We start from the raw sequence: 17,844 nt of genomic DNA on the forward strand, positions 1-17,844 counted from the left end.
GCAGACTTCAATCTATAGTACATATCAAGCAATTCAATTTTTTCTTGTAATGTCATAACTTTTCTCTGCTTTTTGGGAACACTTCCAGCATTACCAGTGCCACTTCATATGGGTCTCCTGGTGTTATTCAAGGTTTACAGTGTTGCACTAAACAAATATGCAAGAAGTGTAAGAAATCACTTTTTACTGCAATATACATTTTACTGGAAAGACAAACTGCTCACACAGAGATGATTAATGTCACAGGGAGTTTCAAGCAGATAATCATAACATTTGAGCTCACTGCAATGGCAACAGGTGGTGGCTATGAATTAGTACAATAGTACAGTATGCACCATAGTTAATTTTATGCAGTTATGATTTAAAACTGCATCTTTACATTTGTTCCCATCTCTCTCAACTATGAAGTGTTTGTATGAGTTTTAATAAATTNAGGTGGCTATGAATTAGTACAATAGTACAGTATGCACTATAGTTAATTTTATGCAGTTATGATTTTAAAACTGCATCTTTACATTTGTTCCCATCTCTCTCAACTATGAAGTGTTTGTATGAGTTTTAATAAATTTTAACTTTTTTTTTTAAAGATTTTATTTATTTATGTGACAGAGAGACAGACAGCGAGAGAGGGAACACAGCAGGGGAGAGGGAGAGGAAGAAGCAGGCTCCCAGCCGAGAAGCCCGATGTGGGACTCAATCTGGGAACACCGGATCACGCCCTGAGCCGAAGGCAGACGCTTAACGACTGCGCTACCCAGGCGCCCCAATAAATTTTTTTTTTTTAAAGATTTTATTTATTTATTCGACAGAGATAGAGACAGCCAGCGAGAGAGGGAACACAAGCAGGGGGAGTGGGAGAGGAAGAAGCAGGCTCACAGCAGAGGAGCCTGACGTGGGGCTTGATCCCACAACGCCGGGATCACGCCCTGAGCGAAGGCAGGTGCTTAACCGCTGCGCCACCCAGGCGCCCCGCCCCAATAAATTTTAACTCTTAATAATAGACTTGTGTATATTTGTAATGATAAAACAGACTAGTATCTACATATATTTTATACATTCATGATATACCAAACTCTTTCTCATTTTTTCAATATTTCTAGGCTACACAGTTCATCTGCAAGTTTTTTCATATTGTCAAAAATCTCCAAAAAATTTTCCAACGTATTTATTGAAAAAACCCACATTTATGTGGATCAATGCAATTCGAATCCATGTTGTTCAAGGGTCAACTGTACTTTGTCAAAGGTGCTCAACATCAGGGCTAAACACCTTTCTGCTGGACTTTAATTCTCTAAAATTTCCAACAGTAAAAAAACTGTGAACACAATCCAAACCATGAGCTTGTTAAAAGTTTGAGCAGAGAAGGTCATCTCTCAGACATCTCTGTATTGGCCACATTTCAGAAGGAAGTATATTGAAAACCTTGCCCTTAACTAATTGCTCCCAGCACTTTTCTGTTTTAGTTTTTCTAATTATTTATTTATTTATTCTGGGAGAGAGAGAGAGTTGGGGGAAAGGCTCAGTGCAGAGCCCAACGCAGGGATCAATTCCAGGGCCCTGAGATCATGACCTGAGCCGAAATCAAGAGTTGGACGCTTAACCAACTGAGCCACCCAGGTGCCCCTTTTCTGTATTTTTTTTTTTTAAGATTTTATTTATTCGACAGAGATAGAGACAGCAAGCAAGAGAGGGAACACAAGCAGGGGGAGTGGGAGAGGAAGAAGCAGGCTCATAGCAGAGGAGCCTGATGTGGGGCTCCATCCCATAATGCCGGGATCACGCCCTGAGCCGAAGGCAGACGCTTAACCGCTGTGCCACCCAGGCACCCTGTATTTTTTATTTTTAAGATTTTATTTATTTATTTGACAGAGAGAGAGAGACAGTGAGAGAGGGAACACAAGCAGGGGGACTGGGAGAGGGAGAAGCAGGCTTCCTGCTGAGCAGGGAGCCCGACGCAGGGCTTGATCCCAGGACGATGGGATCATGACTGAGCCAAAGGCAGACGCTTAACGACTAAGCCACCCAGGTGCCCCCCTTTTCTGTATTTTTAATACCAAATTAACACGGTATTATACTGGTGCAACAGATCTTTAAACTGTAAAACTGTTTGAAGGAGTTTGCTTTTGACAAAAATGTCATAATTTTTAATGAAACAGACTTTGTTAGCAGTATTTTAGAAATGTTTTTAAGGTAAAAAAAAAGATCTCAACTTACTCTTCAGCAGGCAGGCCAATTAGTAACAACTTGTCAGATTCTTTCCAATAAGCCACATGGATTTGTTTTCCATTTAAAAGAAGGGATGAGCTAAGAAAAAGAGTGAAAATAAAGTTAGAATATCTTTAAATGTCATAAAATTATAAACAGTCACTCATAAAAGATTACACATGGTATGATTTAAGAACTGCATGCTTAATAAGCAAATTTCTTGGCATATAACTTATTGCCACACAGAAAGGGCAAGTAATTAGTATAACAACAAAAATATATTCTGAAATATTTTTTCAAAACCTACAAAAAGCTCTAGGTCAAACAAAAGTAGACCTATTACAGCAAAAAGTATTGAAATTCTTTCACTAACGTTAAATGACTACATGCTTATTTTTTTCAAAAGAAAGCTTCCATTAGTATGCTAATTTAACAATCTTTTTCTCACTGCCTATTTATGAACATGATTTATTAAGAGAAATTACAAAAAAGGAAGACATGGTCCCAGCTCACAAGATAATAATTCAATACAGGACATAGGTACATAGGCAAGTAACCAAAATGTAAGTCAGATTTAAACACGTTCTCAAGGAAACGTTTAGAATAATGTATATATTCATTGTGGTGATGGTTTCAGGGTCTATACATCTCTGTTGAAACTGATCAGATTGTATATTTTACATATATGCAGTTACTATAATTTAATCAACTTGGAAAACAAATTGTCATCTAAAAAGAGACATAACAATGAACTATGAAAACACAGAGAGCATAATGAGTCTATCCTGTAGTGTAGGTAAGTGGTGGGAAGAAAATAAAATGAATATCTATTCAGTGGTTTTTTCCTTTAAACCAGAATACAGATATCAGTCTTAAACTGTTGAATCCTTAGGATTTAATGTACCTTCTATACTGCAATAGATAAGTGTGTGGGATTTTAAACATGAATCGCTAAACAGATTTTTTTCAAAAAGAGTATTACTTTGCCTTAATAAAATTTAAAAATACATATGCTTTTTGACAAATATTAGATTCTTTTTATAGTCATACATTAATATCACTATAGTTTTAAAACAGTGTATAAAGGACACACATACTGCTAAGGAATCTCTAAAATAATAATACCTTTCATATTTATTGTTTCACAAAAAAGTTTTTCTACCTACATTTACTGTTTTCCACATGTTTAACCCATATCTTATCATTAATAACAAGATCTAAATATCAAGTAAAATAACATCTATATTTAAAAAGAAAAAAATCAAATCCACATGGAGAAACTTAAAACAAATTTTCTCTCCAATAGGATTAAAAGGGAAGCCTGCACCTTGAAAACATTATGCTAAGAAGCATCACAAATAACCACATATTATGATTTCATTCACATGAAATGCCCAGTACAGGTGTTTGGTTTTTTTTGGGGGGGATGTGATGAAAATATTCCAAAATTGACTCTGGTGATGGTTGCACATATGTGCAAATATACGCTCACTGAACTGCACACTTTAAATGGGCAAACTGTATGATAAACTATATATCAATAAAGCTCTTTAAAAAAAATAAAGGAGGCCGACAACATGCTTTTCCCCCCACATCATTATTTAAATTATTTCCTTTAATGCTTAATATGTATTATTTGTTATTATTATTATTTTTATTATAATCAAATGCACACTATTTGCTAGACATTATGATATTTTTAAATCTTTCTAACATCCTCTTCAGGCATTACCATCACTGTTTTTTAAAAATTGTTGCTAAGTTTTTATTTAAATTTCAGTTATTTAACATACAGTGTAATATTAGTGTCAGGTGTACAATAGAGTGATTCAACACTTCCATACAACCCAGTGCTCATCACAAGTGTACTCCTTGATCCCCATCACCTATTTAGCTCATGCCCCTAATCACCTTCCCCCTGGTAACCAGCAGTTTGTTCTCTATAGTTAAGAATCTGTTTCTTTGTTTGCCTCCCTCTCTCTCTCTATCTTCCCTTTGCTCGCTTGCTTTGTTTCTTAAATTTCACATGTGAGTGAAATCACCTGGTGTTTGGCTTTCTGTGATTTATTTTGCTTAACATAATACTCTCTAGCTCCATCCATGTCATTGCAAAGATAAAGACTTCACTAAAAAAAGAGACATACAGGCCATTATCCCTGATGAACACAGACGCAAACATTTTCAATAAAATACCATCAAATCAAATCCAAAAATACATTAAAAAAATCATTCACCACTATTAAGAGGGATGTATTCCTGGGTTGCAAGGGTGGTTCAATATTTGCAAATCAATCAACGTGATGCATCACATTAAGAAAAGAAAGGATAAGAGCCATATTTCAATAGAAGCAGAAAATGAATTTGACAAAATTTAACATTCACTCATGACAAAAATCCTCAACAAAGTAGGTTTATTTTATTTATTTATTTTTAAAGACTTTATTTATTTATTTGAAGGGGGGGATCACACCACGAATAGGGGGTAAGGGTAGAGGGGGAAGCACACTCTGTGCTGAGCAGGGAGCTTGATGCAGGATTCGATCCCAGCATCCTGGGATCATGACCTGAGCCAAAGGCAGACGCTTAACCCACTGAGCCACCCAGGCACCCAACAAAGTAGGTTTAGAGGGAACATACCTCAACATAATAAAGGCCATATATGAAAAACGCACAGCTAATATCATCGTCAGAGGGGAAAAACTGAGAGCTTTTCCTTTATGGTCAGGAACAAGACAGGGATGTCCACTCTCATCACTGTTATTTTTTTAAATTTTTTTATTTTTTTAAAGATTTTATTTATTTATTCAACAGAGATAGAGACAGCCAGCGAGAGAGGGAACACAAGCAGGGGGAGTGGGAGAGGAAGAAGCAGGCTCATAGCGGAGAAGCCTGATGTGGGGCTCCGATCCCAGAACACTGGGATCACGCCCTGAGCCGAAGGCAGACGCTTAACCGCTGTGCCACCCAGGCGCCCCTCATCACTGTTATTTAACACAGTACTGGAAGTCTTAGCCTCAGCAATCAGACAACGAAAAGAAATAAAAGGCATTTAAATTGACAAGCAAGAAGTAAAACTTTCACTATTTGCAGATAACATCATACTCTGCATAGAAAATCCAAAAAACTCCACCAAAAAACTGCTACAACTGATAAACAAATTCAGTAAAGTCACAGGATACAAAATCACCTTACAAAAATCTGTTGCATTTCTCTACACCAATAATGAAGCAGAAGGAGAAATAAAGGAATCAATCCCATTTACAACTGAACAAAAACCCATAAGATACCTAGGAATAAACCTAAACAAAAAGGTAAAAGACCTGTACTCTGAAAACTATAAAACACTGATGAAAGAAACTGAAGGGAACACAAAGAAACGGGAAGACATTCCATACTCATGGATGGAAAGAACAAATATTGTTAAAATGTCTATACTACCCAATGCAATGTACACATTTAATGCAATCCCTATCAAAATACCACCAACATTTTTCAAGAGCAATCAATCTTAAAATTTGTATGGAACCACAAAAGACCCTGCAATCTTGAAAAAGAAAGGCAAAGCTGGTGACATCACAATTCTGGACTTCAACTTATATTACAGAGCTTTAGTGATCAAGGCAGTTTGATACTGCAAAAAACAGACACATAGATCAGTGGAACAGAACAGAAAACACAGAAATGAACCCATAGCTATATGGTCAATTAATCTTCAACAAAGAGGAAAGAATATCCAAAAGGTAAAAGACAGTCTCTTCAACAAATGGTGTTGGGAAAACTGGTCAGCTACATGCAAAAGAATGAAACTGGACCACTTTGTTACACCATACACAAAAATAAACTCAAACTGGATTAAAGACCTAAATGTGAGACATGAAATCATTAAAATCCTAGAGGAGAACACAGGCAGTAACTTCTTTGACATTGGCCATAGCAACTTCCATTCAGATATGTCTCCTGAGGCAAGGGAAAGAAAATCAAAAATAAACTATTGGGACATCATCAAAATAAAAAGCTGCACAGCAAAGGAAACCATCAACAAAACTAAAAGGCAACATATGGAATGGGAGAAGATATTTGCAAATGACATATCTGATAAAGGGTTAGTCTCCAAAACCTATAAGGAACTCAAAAAATTCAATGTTTAAAAACTGAATAATACAATTAAAAAATGAGCAGAAGACATGAAGAGACATTTTCCCAAAGATGGCCAATAGCCACATAAAAAGATGCTTAACATCAATCACCATCAGGGAAATGCAAATCAAAACTACAAGGAGGTATTACCTCACACCTGTCAGAATGGCTAAAATCAACAATACAAGAAGAATAGACACTGGTGGAGAGAGAGGAACCCTCTTACACTGTTGGTGGGAATGCAAACTGGTGCTGCCACTTTGGAAAACAGTATGGAGGTTCCTCAAAAAGTTGAAAATAGAGCTACCCTACGACCCAGGAATTGAACTACTAGGTATTTACCTGAAGAACACAAAAACACTAATTCAAAGGGATACATACACCTTGATGTTTATAAGCTGCATTATCTATAATAGGTAAGTTCTGGAAAGAGCCCAAATGTCCATTGTCTGATGAATGGATAGAAAAGATGTGGGGCGTGTGTGTGTGCGTGCGTGTGTGTGTTTATGTATATATGTATGTACGTATGTATAAATAAGTAAATAATTACATAAATAGAATATTACTCAGCCATAAAATCTTGCCATTTGCAATGTGGATAGAGCTAGAGAGCATTACCCTAAGTGAAGTAAGTTAGTCAGAGAACGACAAATACCATATGATTTCATTCAACACGTTTTTTGAATGCAATTTTATACACAAAATGTAGCCTTCGTTACTAATGTTTTGAAAATGAGCTCCACAGTTAAATATAGCTTCTGTTTAGAAAAACAAGGAAATTCTTCTTCCTATTGTCTTGCATATCTTATCTTTTAAAATCATATAAGTGTCATTTTTACCAGAAAATGGGAAAAGTTAAAGCCCTAGAAAATCCAACTTTGTATTTTATATATTATGGGGCTCTTAAAATTTGAGATAAATGCTTTTTATAAAGTCTAAAATTGTTGAATTAAGGAAGAAAAATGGTTTGTAATCCCTAGATTTATTTTATTAAAAAAAAAACTCAAAAGTTTTGAGTATTCTTCTCCCATAAGTTAACTGTGGCATTTCGAAGTCAGGATTTAATAAATCAATGTGGAATGGGATATGCGGCTCTCTAACTGACTATATGGTGTATTTTGTTTTTAAAAAAATTATTTCACATAAGGCTTGCTTATCCATCATCGAATGAACTTGCACAGATGATACTGCATTCTGACTCCTTAAAGTGTATGCGTTTTCTATATTTTTCTGTCATAGTTGGAGAACATGAAAAATTCAGTGTTCATTCTTACCAACCACAGAAGTATTGCCTAGCAAGTTAATAATCAAGACAAAAACATGAAAAAGCCCAGACTCAACATAATGCCATGCTTAAGAGATACCACCTTCATGAATAAATAAAATTCTGAAAAGGTCATTAGACCAACTTTGTTATTTTAAGTGCCAAAACACCCAGATCTACAGCTGTATTGAGAACCTACACCTTTACATAGTGACTAGAAATAACTTGGGTGAGAAACAAAATACCTGCAGATATCATAACTGCTGTATTGATATGTACCTCATAGAGACTAATATATTTATTTAATAGATACTTGTATTAGTATTTTGTCAGAACCGAAGTATAGAACTTGAAAGAAATAGAATTAAAGCTAAATAAAAATCAATTCTTACCTAGTGACTTGTGTCCCAGTCACATTTTCCAACATGTCACAGAGTGTGAGAAATATCCCTCTCACACTTTTAAGTTTCTGAGATGCAGCAGATACTGGACAATGATAAAGAATTTCCTGCTGTTAAATGAAAAGAAACAGAAATGATCAACCTCCCATATTTTCCAATCATTATTTGGTCATGGAAAGTTCAGAATTTACTTGTTAAGAAAAGAACAAAAAATGAATCCTTTCAGCTGCAGAGGAAGTTTTACTCAAACACAAGGAGGGAAGTATGTCTGGAATTTTAATACATTACCTAGTATTTAAAGCACTATATTTGAAAGTAAGTTACAGACTGTCAAAACTGGTCATAACACCAAAATATATAGAGTAGGACACTGATTAGTTAGAATAATTACGATTAATTTCACTGCTTTAAACTTTAATCTCCTTTATAATAAATTCTAATAATGATATTTTTATTTTTCATTATACAAATTTTCTTATCTCCTATAGTAGTATTTCTACACAGATACCACTATGTAACTTGGAAGGGTCTTTAAATTTAATTACTTTCATAACTGACATTTAAAAGATAACCCTCACCATCTTTGGCGAAATCACCATTAAATCTTTACTTAAACCCAAGACAATAACTGCAATTAAATTTACAAAGTAAAAATACAAAATTATAGTAGTGCAGATAGAAAGCAGTATTATGATGTTATAAAATCTTATCTGTCTTAAATTTAAAAGGGTTTGCCCACCACAAATTAATCTGAATTCAAACTTTAAAAGAAAGCACATTTTAAATCATGGGGAAAAAACTAGATCTATAAGATAATTCACAAAATGCTTAATACTTTTTTTGTTTTCAAGAAGAGCATGTTCCCAGGAAACAGTTTTACAAAATAAATAAATTTCAAAACAGGATGTGCATTGTGCTAGAACTTTTACACAAAGGGATGAACCATTCAGTACCTCACTTTTTTATTGTGACTTAAAATAATATGCTATTTTTCTCACAAGGGAAATTAAAAATTTCTAGATAGAAACCCATAGAGAATTCAGAGTAGCTCCCAGTTATGCTATTTAATATTTAACATCCCTAAATATTAATATAGCTACTACTGAAAGCCCAAACTCCTAAAATATATCTTTTTCTTGGTTCTTTCTCTCTCTACATCTTGTTTTGGTCTCTCTTCACAAGAAGTAATTATGTGACTTAGTGTCCATGTCTTGGCAACTTCTACATTAGGTCATATATAAATAATGATAAACTGGACACATCTTTTTTTATACTTATTGAGCACATTCAGTATATGCAAATTGCTATAGAATATGTTAGCCAAATGCACTCTGCCTAACACTCAAATTTTCTTGCAGTATTTCTAGTGTAAAAACAGTTACAAAAATTTTATCCTTAGAAATTAAGTCAAACATCAGTTAAGCTCTGTTGTGCTTACTTAATAAATTTAAACCTTGACTAGTAAATACACATTGCATTTAGCTGAATACCCAACAACACTCTAAACAAATAACCATACAGTCTTTGATTAGGTGTTCGAAATTTCCAAATCTTATAACTTGAAGAAGACAAGTTTTTATTAAATATGTAACTTGCATGAAAACAAAGTGACCCTATGACATTTTATTGTAAAATAAGTCACACCAGTAAAACAGGTCATTTGAGAAGGTCTCTTTTTTCCAAACTTTGAAGCAAGCAGCCCAGAAAGCCTCACTATTAAGGACCTGGCAAACTCTCCAGTTCCTAACCAGTTTAATTAGCTGTATTTTAGGCACTTGTTCATAGCATGCATTTGCAGCAGCTTCCACTCTGTTCAGTAAGAATAAAAAGCTTCTCCTAATTATAATGTTGATATAGGGCCGTCAATAGAGAGAAACCTGTTCACTTGAGAAACATCTACACACTTTCCCATGGAAAGAAAGGCAATGATGACAAAAGGCCTCAGCCGGGATTCTACTCCAAGATGACCTAGAAAGTTTCAGGGTGCTACCATCCCAGAATTTTGTTGTGTGCTTTATATAATAAATGGTTAATTTTTCTCATTTGCTTTAAGGTATAAAAGACTAGTAATACATACAAGAAGTCAGAATAATTAACTTTATGTCTCATGTTTTCAGAACACAGAAGATTATAAAAGATACATATAAGTAAATCCCTTCTTTCCCATTTCAGTTATTGACTAAATTTTGATCTATGAAGATGCAACACAAGGAAAATGCACCCCTTGGATAAAATGGCTTTGGCAAGCAGAATATAGCCTGCAAGGATTTCAACAGCAAAGAAATGTAAATTAGGTAACAACCTTTTAGATGGCACTTCTGCTTGAAGCACTGTGGTAAACTAGATGCTGTGAGAGACCCTTCTGCCGTAAAACAAGTGGAGCTACGGCTAGAACATAACTTGTTGAACTGCTGGATACGTAAGAAGTAGAAAGGTTTCTAAGGACATCTTCTCCATACCCTTTCAATCCCCTCCCCCAGAACTGCAAAGCAAGCCAGGGCCTCAGCTGGCAGCGGTGAGTGGTGGGCAGAAGGACAGAGGTAGGACTCTCTCGAGGGCTGATGCCCACAAGACTATCAATCGGGACACTGAGTGCTGGGCTATTGGCTAGCTAGGTAAGCTGAACCCAGGACCACTGTGTTAAACCCGGACTCCTGAGAAAGCCTGGTGTACCTGAGGTCAGTGGCAGAAGCAGAAGCAAATTCTCTCTGGAGGAAGGAATTCCCACTTTCACACCACAGGACTCCCAGAGATAAAATCAAGCAGTAAGTCTAGTCAGTGACCACCAAGGACACAAGCAGGCAAACGTTTCACCACATGTCAGAGCTCCCTTAGGACTTAGAGATGGTAGAATGGGTAGATACAAAATAGAGAACACAGAATATGTATGAAATACTTAGAGAAATAAAGTATAGAATCACTAAGACAAGCAAGAGACTACCAGGAATATCATGGCAGATTTGAAATGTAGATTAAAGATTTTTCAGGAACTCCTGAAAATAAAAATATGATTGTTTAAATAGAAAACACAAGACAGAGGTTAGAAACAGTTTGGACATAGCGGAAGCAAGAAATTAAACAAAGAAAATAAAAGATTCCTTACAAAGGAATGACTGACAGTAGACTTAACAGCAATTACTGAAGTCAGAAGACAAAGGAATACTATCTTCAAACAGATTAGAGAAAATAACTTTCTACCTGAATGACATAAGCAATACCACGTGTTGACTTCATCTTCTTCCTCACCACACAGGAAAACTACATTTTCTTACTTCCTTGCATTGGGAGAGACCATATAACTAGTTCTAGGCACTGGAACATGGGCAGAAGTGATGTTCCAACTTTTAAGTTAGGACTCTGAACTGTCTCACGGGATATTAGATGCCTTCTCTCATCTCTCATTGATGAACTAGATGCAAATGACCCAGCAGAGGACTCTGAAGCCTTTGGAAATCATGGAACCATTAGATAAAGGGCTCCAACCACTGAGCTACATGAGCAAGAACATTTATATTGAAATGAGAAATAGACTTCTATTATGTTAAGCCACTGAGACATCAGGGTTGTTACACTGATTGGCCTATTCTGACTAATAAAATGTAGAATTATAAAGCACCTTTCGAGAAAAGGTGAAAAAAACACCATAAGATAAATAACAACAAAAAGAATTTACCATCAAGAGACTTTCACTATAAGGAAATGCCTAAAATATATGTCTTAAGAAGAAGAAAAAAGATCAAATAAGGACGGTCTGAGATGTAAGAGAGAATAGTGAGTAAAGAAAATGGTAAGAATATATGTAAATTTAAAGGTTCATCTGTATGAAGCATAATGCATAAAATATGCATTTTATAATGTATTACTTAACATGTTTTTATAATGCATAAAATGTAATAATAATTAACAGTAGTGACTAGCATAATTATGCCCAATTTCTGGAATTAAAAAAAAATGACAGCACAAGATGCCTGGGTGGCTCAGCTGGTTAAGCATCTGACTCTTGATTTTGGTTCAGGTCATGATCTCCAGTTCGTGAGACTGAGCCCTGCATTGGGCTCCGCACTGTGCATGGAGCCTGCTTAAGATTGTCTCTCGCCCTTTCCCTTTGCCCTTCCCCCCCACTTGTGTGTGTGCATGGCTCTCTCTCTAAAATAAATAAATAAATCTTTTTAAAAAATGATAGCACTGAAATACTGAGGAAAATAGCATGTATGTGAAGAGGGGATAATTGGAATTAAGGTATACTACGGGCCTTGAATTATCTTGAAAAGAGTTAAAGTAGTGTTATAGAATCCGCTAAGATAAATACCATGATAAAATTTTAAAAGCAATCACTAAAAAAACAGAGTATACAGCAACCAATGATAGGTTAGAAAAATATTATGGAAAAAGTAGTTCAAATAGAAATCTTTAAAGAAGATGGCAGAAACAAATTCAAATATTTCAGTAATCTATATAAATGGACTCATTAGGCTTGTCAGTTAGAAGACTGCTGTGTGTATGAGACATACCAAAACCATAAAGACAAAGAATGACTGAAAAAAATGCTTATTATTCACTTGAAAGACTATAAAAGGGCCTTATTCTTTTCCTTTGCACTTTCGAGAAGGCACTCACCTCTTCCTTTGATGTTTCCGAGTCGAGCTGCAGTGTGAGATACATAACGATGTGAGGAGTATCTAGGATATTTTGCTGGATACCTTCGACCTCTTCTCCCCACAGGAGTTTGACTAAATCATTTGTGTTCGACTGTGCCTTTTTCTGTCTTGGTTGAGTTGTTTCCTTTTTCACAGCATATGCATTTTCAAATGTCAGTTTTACCTTTAACAAAACAATGTGTTGATTTTTTAACAAGGAAAGGTTGGCTGCAGTTTTCACAAAGAAGGGTCTGTACATGCACAGACATTTAGGTACACAGAGTATATCTAAAAATCATCCTAGAATATGAGCTCTTTGATGTCAAGAACTGTGTATTCTATTTACATTTGTATCTCCAGCTCCTAGCCTAGTTTTTGGAACATATTATTATAAATATTTATTGAGTAAGAATTTAGAATTCTCTGTACAAAAATTCATTTATTTAAACTTATTCACTGTATTCTAAGTTACTGATAACAAAGAAATACCATGGAAAAACAAAAATTCATATAATCTTATAATTTCAAAAAGAGCAACACCATATTATGAATGCCGATAGCTCATCTGGGGAAGGGAAAAGGAGGAGATATAGGATTAAGAGGAACTGTGTACAGGTTAGCTTTCCTTTCAAGTGTGGTGATATTCAAATATTTTTCTCTGAGACTTTCTTTGTGGTCCTTTAAAATAAAGACGAAGGAGAGAAAAAACTATTAACATGGTAGATCTGGGACCATGAGCCTGAGAAGATTATCTATCAGTTTTATCAAGATAGTTTTATTTTCACGGCCTGATGTCAGACAAGATTGGTAAGAACCCAGAATGTGGCCATTTTCCAGTCGTTGAAAGGTAGCCTCCAGGTCTCAATTACTTTTACTTGAAAAAGGAGGTATGTGTCTAGATGCCACCTGGCCAAAGATAACTTGTTCATTTTAAAGAAGCTCCACTGTGTATCTTGACCAAAAGAAGCTTTCACTAGCTATAGCTAATTTGCTGTAGTAAGAACATCATCATAAGCTGTATAACCACAAAGTATTCCTAATGTTTAAAATCTTAGCAGAAGACAGATGAATAAAACTGGATATTCTAACTGTAATAATTCATAAAGTTTCGAATTTAAACATTAAAATGTAATGACTCTTCTAAAAATTAGATTAAGTTTTAAGTCAAAAAATAAATTCATGTTTGATCAAAAGTCTGCTCAATGTATGTATATTAAATCATCACACTGTACACTTTAAAAAAGTCATGTACAACCTAAATATATAAAATTTTTGTCAATCATACCTCAATAAAGCTGGGGGTGGGAAATGTCTAGCCAATATTTAAAAGCAGATAAAATTATACACATTAAGTTGCATTTGGGAGGAAAATCTTTTTTAAAAGTTATTATGAAGATGGGGGCACCTGGGTGGCTCAGTTGGTCAAGCATCTGATTCTTGATTTCGGCTCAGGCTCAAATAAATAAAAAAATAAATCTTTTAAAAAAAGTTATTATCAAGATAGTAATAAATAACCCCTAATTTTTAATAACTATGAGATACCATTTTTTTAAAAGGTTTTATTTATTGGACAGAGAAAAAGAGCATACATGCAGGGGGAGAGGCAGGCAGAGGGAGAGGGAGAAGCAGGCTTCCCGCTGAGCAGGGAGCCTGATGCAGGACTTGATCCCAGGGACCCTGGGATCATGACCTGAGCCGAAGGCAGCCGCTTAACCGACTGAACCACCCAGGTGCCCAAGAAGTACCATTTTTAAGGACAACTTTAAATGTGATAAATACTAACACATAGAGTCACTCTTTTTAAAAATGAACTTTATATATTTATATTTTTTCATGAAAAAATATTACACATATTATTTTTAAAAAATTCATTCATGATTCTACCAGCCTATCCAACTGTTGTTAGTATTATACTATAAAATAAATTTGTCCTGATGAATAAAACCTCCCAAAAGACAAATATCTAAATATTCTCTTTTGTTCACAAGGGGTGACTATTTATGGTTGTATTCAATTTTGCTTATCTGTGGCTGTCTGTGGCATCTTAAGGGCACTAAATCATCTCTGTCTACCTAAAGTGAATTAAGTTAAATAAACATCTTTTCTAAAATAAGTCTCAGATTTATTTTATTAACAAGTAGAAAAGAGACATGAGGGCTAAATTCATTAATATGTATATGTTCGGAGTAAAGATAAACTAGGTCTAGATCAGCAGTAATCTGTATAGAAAGTAGGAGGGGAGAAATTCTTCATAAAATTTTCTTGAGGCCTGATGATCATGTTTCCTTACAAAACATGTAATATTCAAATGGAAAAGTCAACCTTTACTGAATTTTTTATGTTTGCTATAAACCTATTGAAAAATGGGCCCTTAATATTACATCAAAAAAGACTGAGTAGAAAACTAGTGTATTTAGGGGGGGAAATAATAAGCAAACTAAACAAAAATATAAAAAAGTAGAGATCCTATATGAGAACAATCAAGCATGATCTGATGAAACTTAATATAAGATTAAGGTGAGAGACAGTTGAAAAGACACTATTTTAGAAATGATCTTAGAAGGATGTGAAAAAGAATATTTTGGTGTGAGGTTTTGACCCAATCGAACAACAGGTAAGCATTAGATGGCCTGAAAGACTACATTCTGAGAGTTGCAACTGTTTTAGTGGGCAATGTTCAAAATATGTATACATAAATAGAAATACAAACATAAGCAAAAGCATATAAAATCCTTGTACAAGGGTCTCATGAAGTGAATGGCTTGGTGGTTGAGGGCCCTTTTATCTAAGGATGAGAATTTAAGAGTGTCTAAAAGAAAACACATGGGTGGCATTCCTTGGTGGTGTTCCTTGAAAACATGAGAAATCTAAGAATTTGGGGAAATCTTGAACTCAGAGCTTATGACAGCTTAGATGGGAGCTCTGAGATTGTCCCCAGCATTGGCCTTTGGCGAGAAGCTATATATATGAGTGGAGGGGAGGGGGAGAAATGTGACTGCAGGGAGCATGAGATGAGCGGCATTCTAGGGAAGCAAACGTCACAGAGTCAGGCTGGGTCTGTTGCAGCATCAGTTGAAAGCTGTGCATAACCAGTGATGAACAAGGAGAAAGGTGGTCTTTGGAGAAAGAAATGTGCCTCAGAACAGGGAGGGCATCTTTTTCAGCTGAGATTCTTGTGGGTAGAGAGGTCAAAAGACCGGCTGTGACTCACCAAAAATGACAAAAGGAAATGAGGTGGTAAACTCAAAATAAAAACTCACTAATTTTACTTTAGGCAGCAACAACAACCTAAAATTTAAGACTAGTTTGTTATGCTTGTGAAAAATGACATACTTGAAAACTAACTAATGTTATACTTGGCAAACAACTGCACTTCTTTTCTGTGGTGTAAGGACATTTTCCCCCTCACCATGTCAAAAACTCAAATACACACACCACAGAACCATCCATTAAAATTCTTTTAAGGACTATTTTAGTCACCATTCTTCTGATTTAAGTAAAGTTAGCTCCATTACGCAAAGATAATTACACTTTAGTAAGACATTTTGAAAAGCTTACATGTTAAGTAGCTATAAATTTCAGGATATCTGGTTGCCTTGATAAAATGATAACAGATGAGACAAATAACTAAATTAAGACTTACGTGCTATTTTTAAAAAGGGGTTGATATACATAAATATTAAGGATAAACTTTATAGAAAAATTTTATTAAGAAACATCTAAGGGGCAGTGCCTGGGTGGTTCAGTCAGTTGAGCATCTGACTCTTTGATTTTAGCTCAGGTCATGATCTCAGGGTCAGGAGGTGGAGGCCCATATCGGGCTCCATGCCCAGCACAGAGTCTGCTTGGGGTCTCTCTCTCCCTCTGCCCCTCCCCTAGCTTGTGCTCTCTAAATAAATAAATAAATACATAAATACATAAAATCTGAAAAAAAAAACCATCTAATACAAAATAGTTTACATGAAACTTCTTATAAAAGGGCTTTCTGTTCCCCCATGGACATTAACCTGTGACATGTTTCATCATTTCTCATTGCCTGTCTCTCTCAAAATATTTGTGTGTGTGTGTGTGTGTGTGTGTGTGTGTGTGTGTATGTGCAATTTGCCCATCCTTTCTTCCTTTCCTTCCAGTTCAGGAGATGATGTGCCTTTCCTCAGGTCCAAAGACACACTCTCCATAACTCATCACTTCCGAAATCTTGTTTAATTACCCTCTCTCTACTTCTGTCTTCAACCCTTCCACTCAACAGGCAACATCTCTTCAGCCTCTGTCAAACAAACAAGCAAAATCTTTCTTTCCGTCTCTTCGCAGATAAGAACCAGAGAATCTGAAGCAGTTCTGAGAGCTGACCAGTCTCTCACTGCTGCCTCACGGCCCTCGTGGGGCTCTCTCACAACACCTGTACTGCTATCTGCCTGTCTGATCCTTTCTCCATTGCCTGGCAGATGCTTTGAATATTCCTCAGTCAAAATTCTGAAGAAAATGAGTCTATCTGACTCAGCAAAGTCTCTCTCCTGATCCTCTTCTCTTTTAGGCAATCTCACTGAGTTACTCAGGATGAAACCTGCAAGGCACCTTGGCCTTCTCTTTATCCTGCAGGAAGTACGGTCCTCTTTGCTTCACATTATCTTAAATCTAATCTATTCCTTCCTCCATATCCACAGGCCTTTATCAGCTCTCTTCTGGACTGCTGTGAAGCCAATCACCTGGTTTCCCTACCTCCAGTCCCATTCCGAGTGAAATATCCCTAAAATGCAAATCTAATCAAGTCGGTCCTCCACTTTAAAATACCCAGATGGTACTTCTGGGTTCTGAAAATAGAGAAGATTTACATTTTCTTTAAATTTTGCCAGTCTATTTCCTAATTTTTCCATGGCATATATATGACTTTTGTGTAACAAGGAAATAATAAAAGTTAAAACATTCCACCCAACCATCATCACCTTTAAGAAGACTTTTCCCCTCTCTTAGACCTAAGAAATACTTGAGAGGTAAGAGTCCAGGACTAATGTTCTATAGGCTAATCTCCTATAAAAGGAGTTGGCTTCCTCCAAAGCTCCAGGAAAATGAGCTATGGCCCAGTACTTCATGCAGTCAAACCTGGTCAACTGCAAAATTTGGACCCAAGCTCCCCGATCAAGCCAGAAAGGGTTGGCATTTACTATAATATATATGATTATGTGCTTATTGAATAAATGAG

The 17,844-nt window shown here is 35.7% G+C and overlaps 1 protein-coding gene across 5 annotated transcripts in view; it reads right to left on the bottom strand.

Moving 5' to 3' along the window:
• INTU (inturned planar cell polarity protein) overlaps positions 1 to 17,844 on the bottom strand; it is a 92,355-nt gene that overhangs the window by 40,470 nt on the left and 34,041 nt on the right. For all 5 annotated transcript variants that reach the window (XR_004625846.1, XM_034661644.1, XM_034661645.1 and 2 more), the window contains exons 4-6: positions 12,625 to 12,828; positions 7,999 to 8,117; positions 2,215 to 2,304 (exon numbers count right to left, since the gene is read on the bottom strand). Coding sequence is in view for 4 of the 5 variants with exons in the window: in XM_034661644.1 (XP_034517535.1) it covers positions 2,215 to 2,304; positions 7,999 to 8,117; positions 12,625 to 12,828 (413 nt within the window). In the remaining variant the exon portion in view is untranslated. The remainder of the gene's footprint in view (positions 1 to 2,214; positions 2,305 to 7,998; positions 8,118 to 12,624; positions 12,829 to 17,844) is intronic.

Source organism: Ailuropoda melanoleuca, chromosome 5 (genome assembly GCF_002007445.2).
Source record: "Ailuropoda melanoleuca isolate Jingjing chromosome 5, ASM200744v2, whole genome shotgun sequence".
In the NCBI taxonomy this organism is placed as follows: Eukaryota; Metazoa; Chordata; class Mammalia; order Carnivora; family Ursidae; genus Ailuropoda; species Ailuropoda melanoleuca.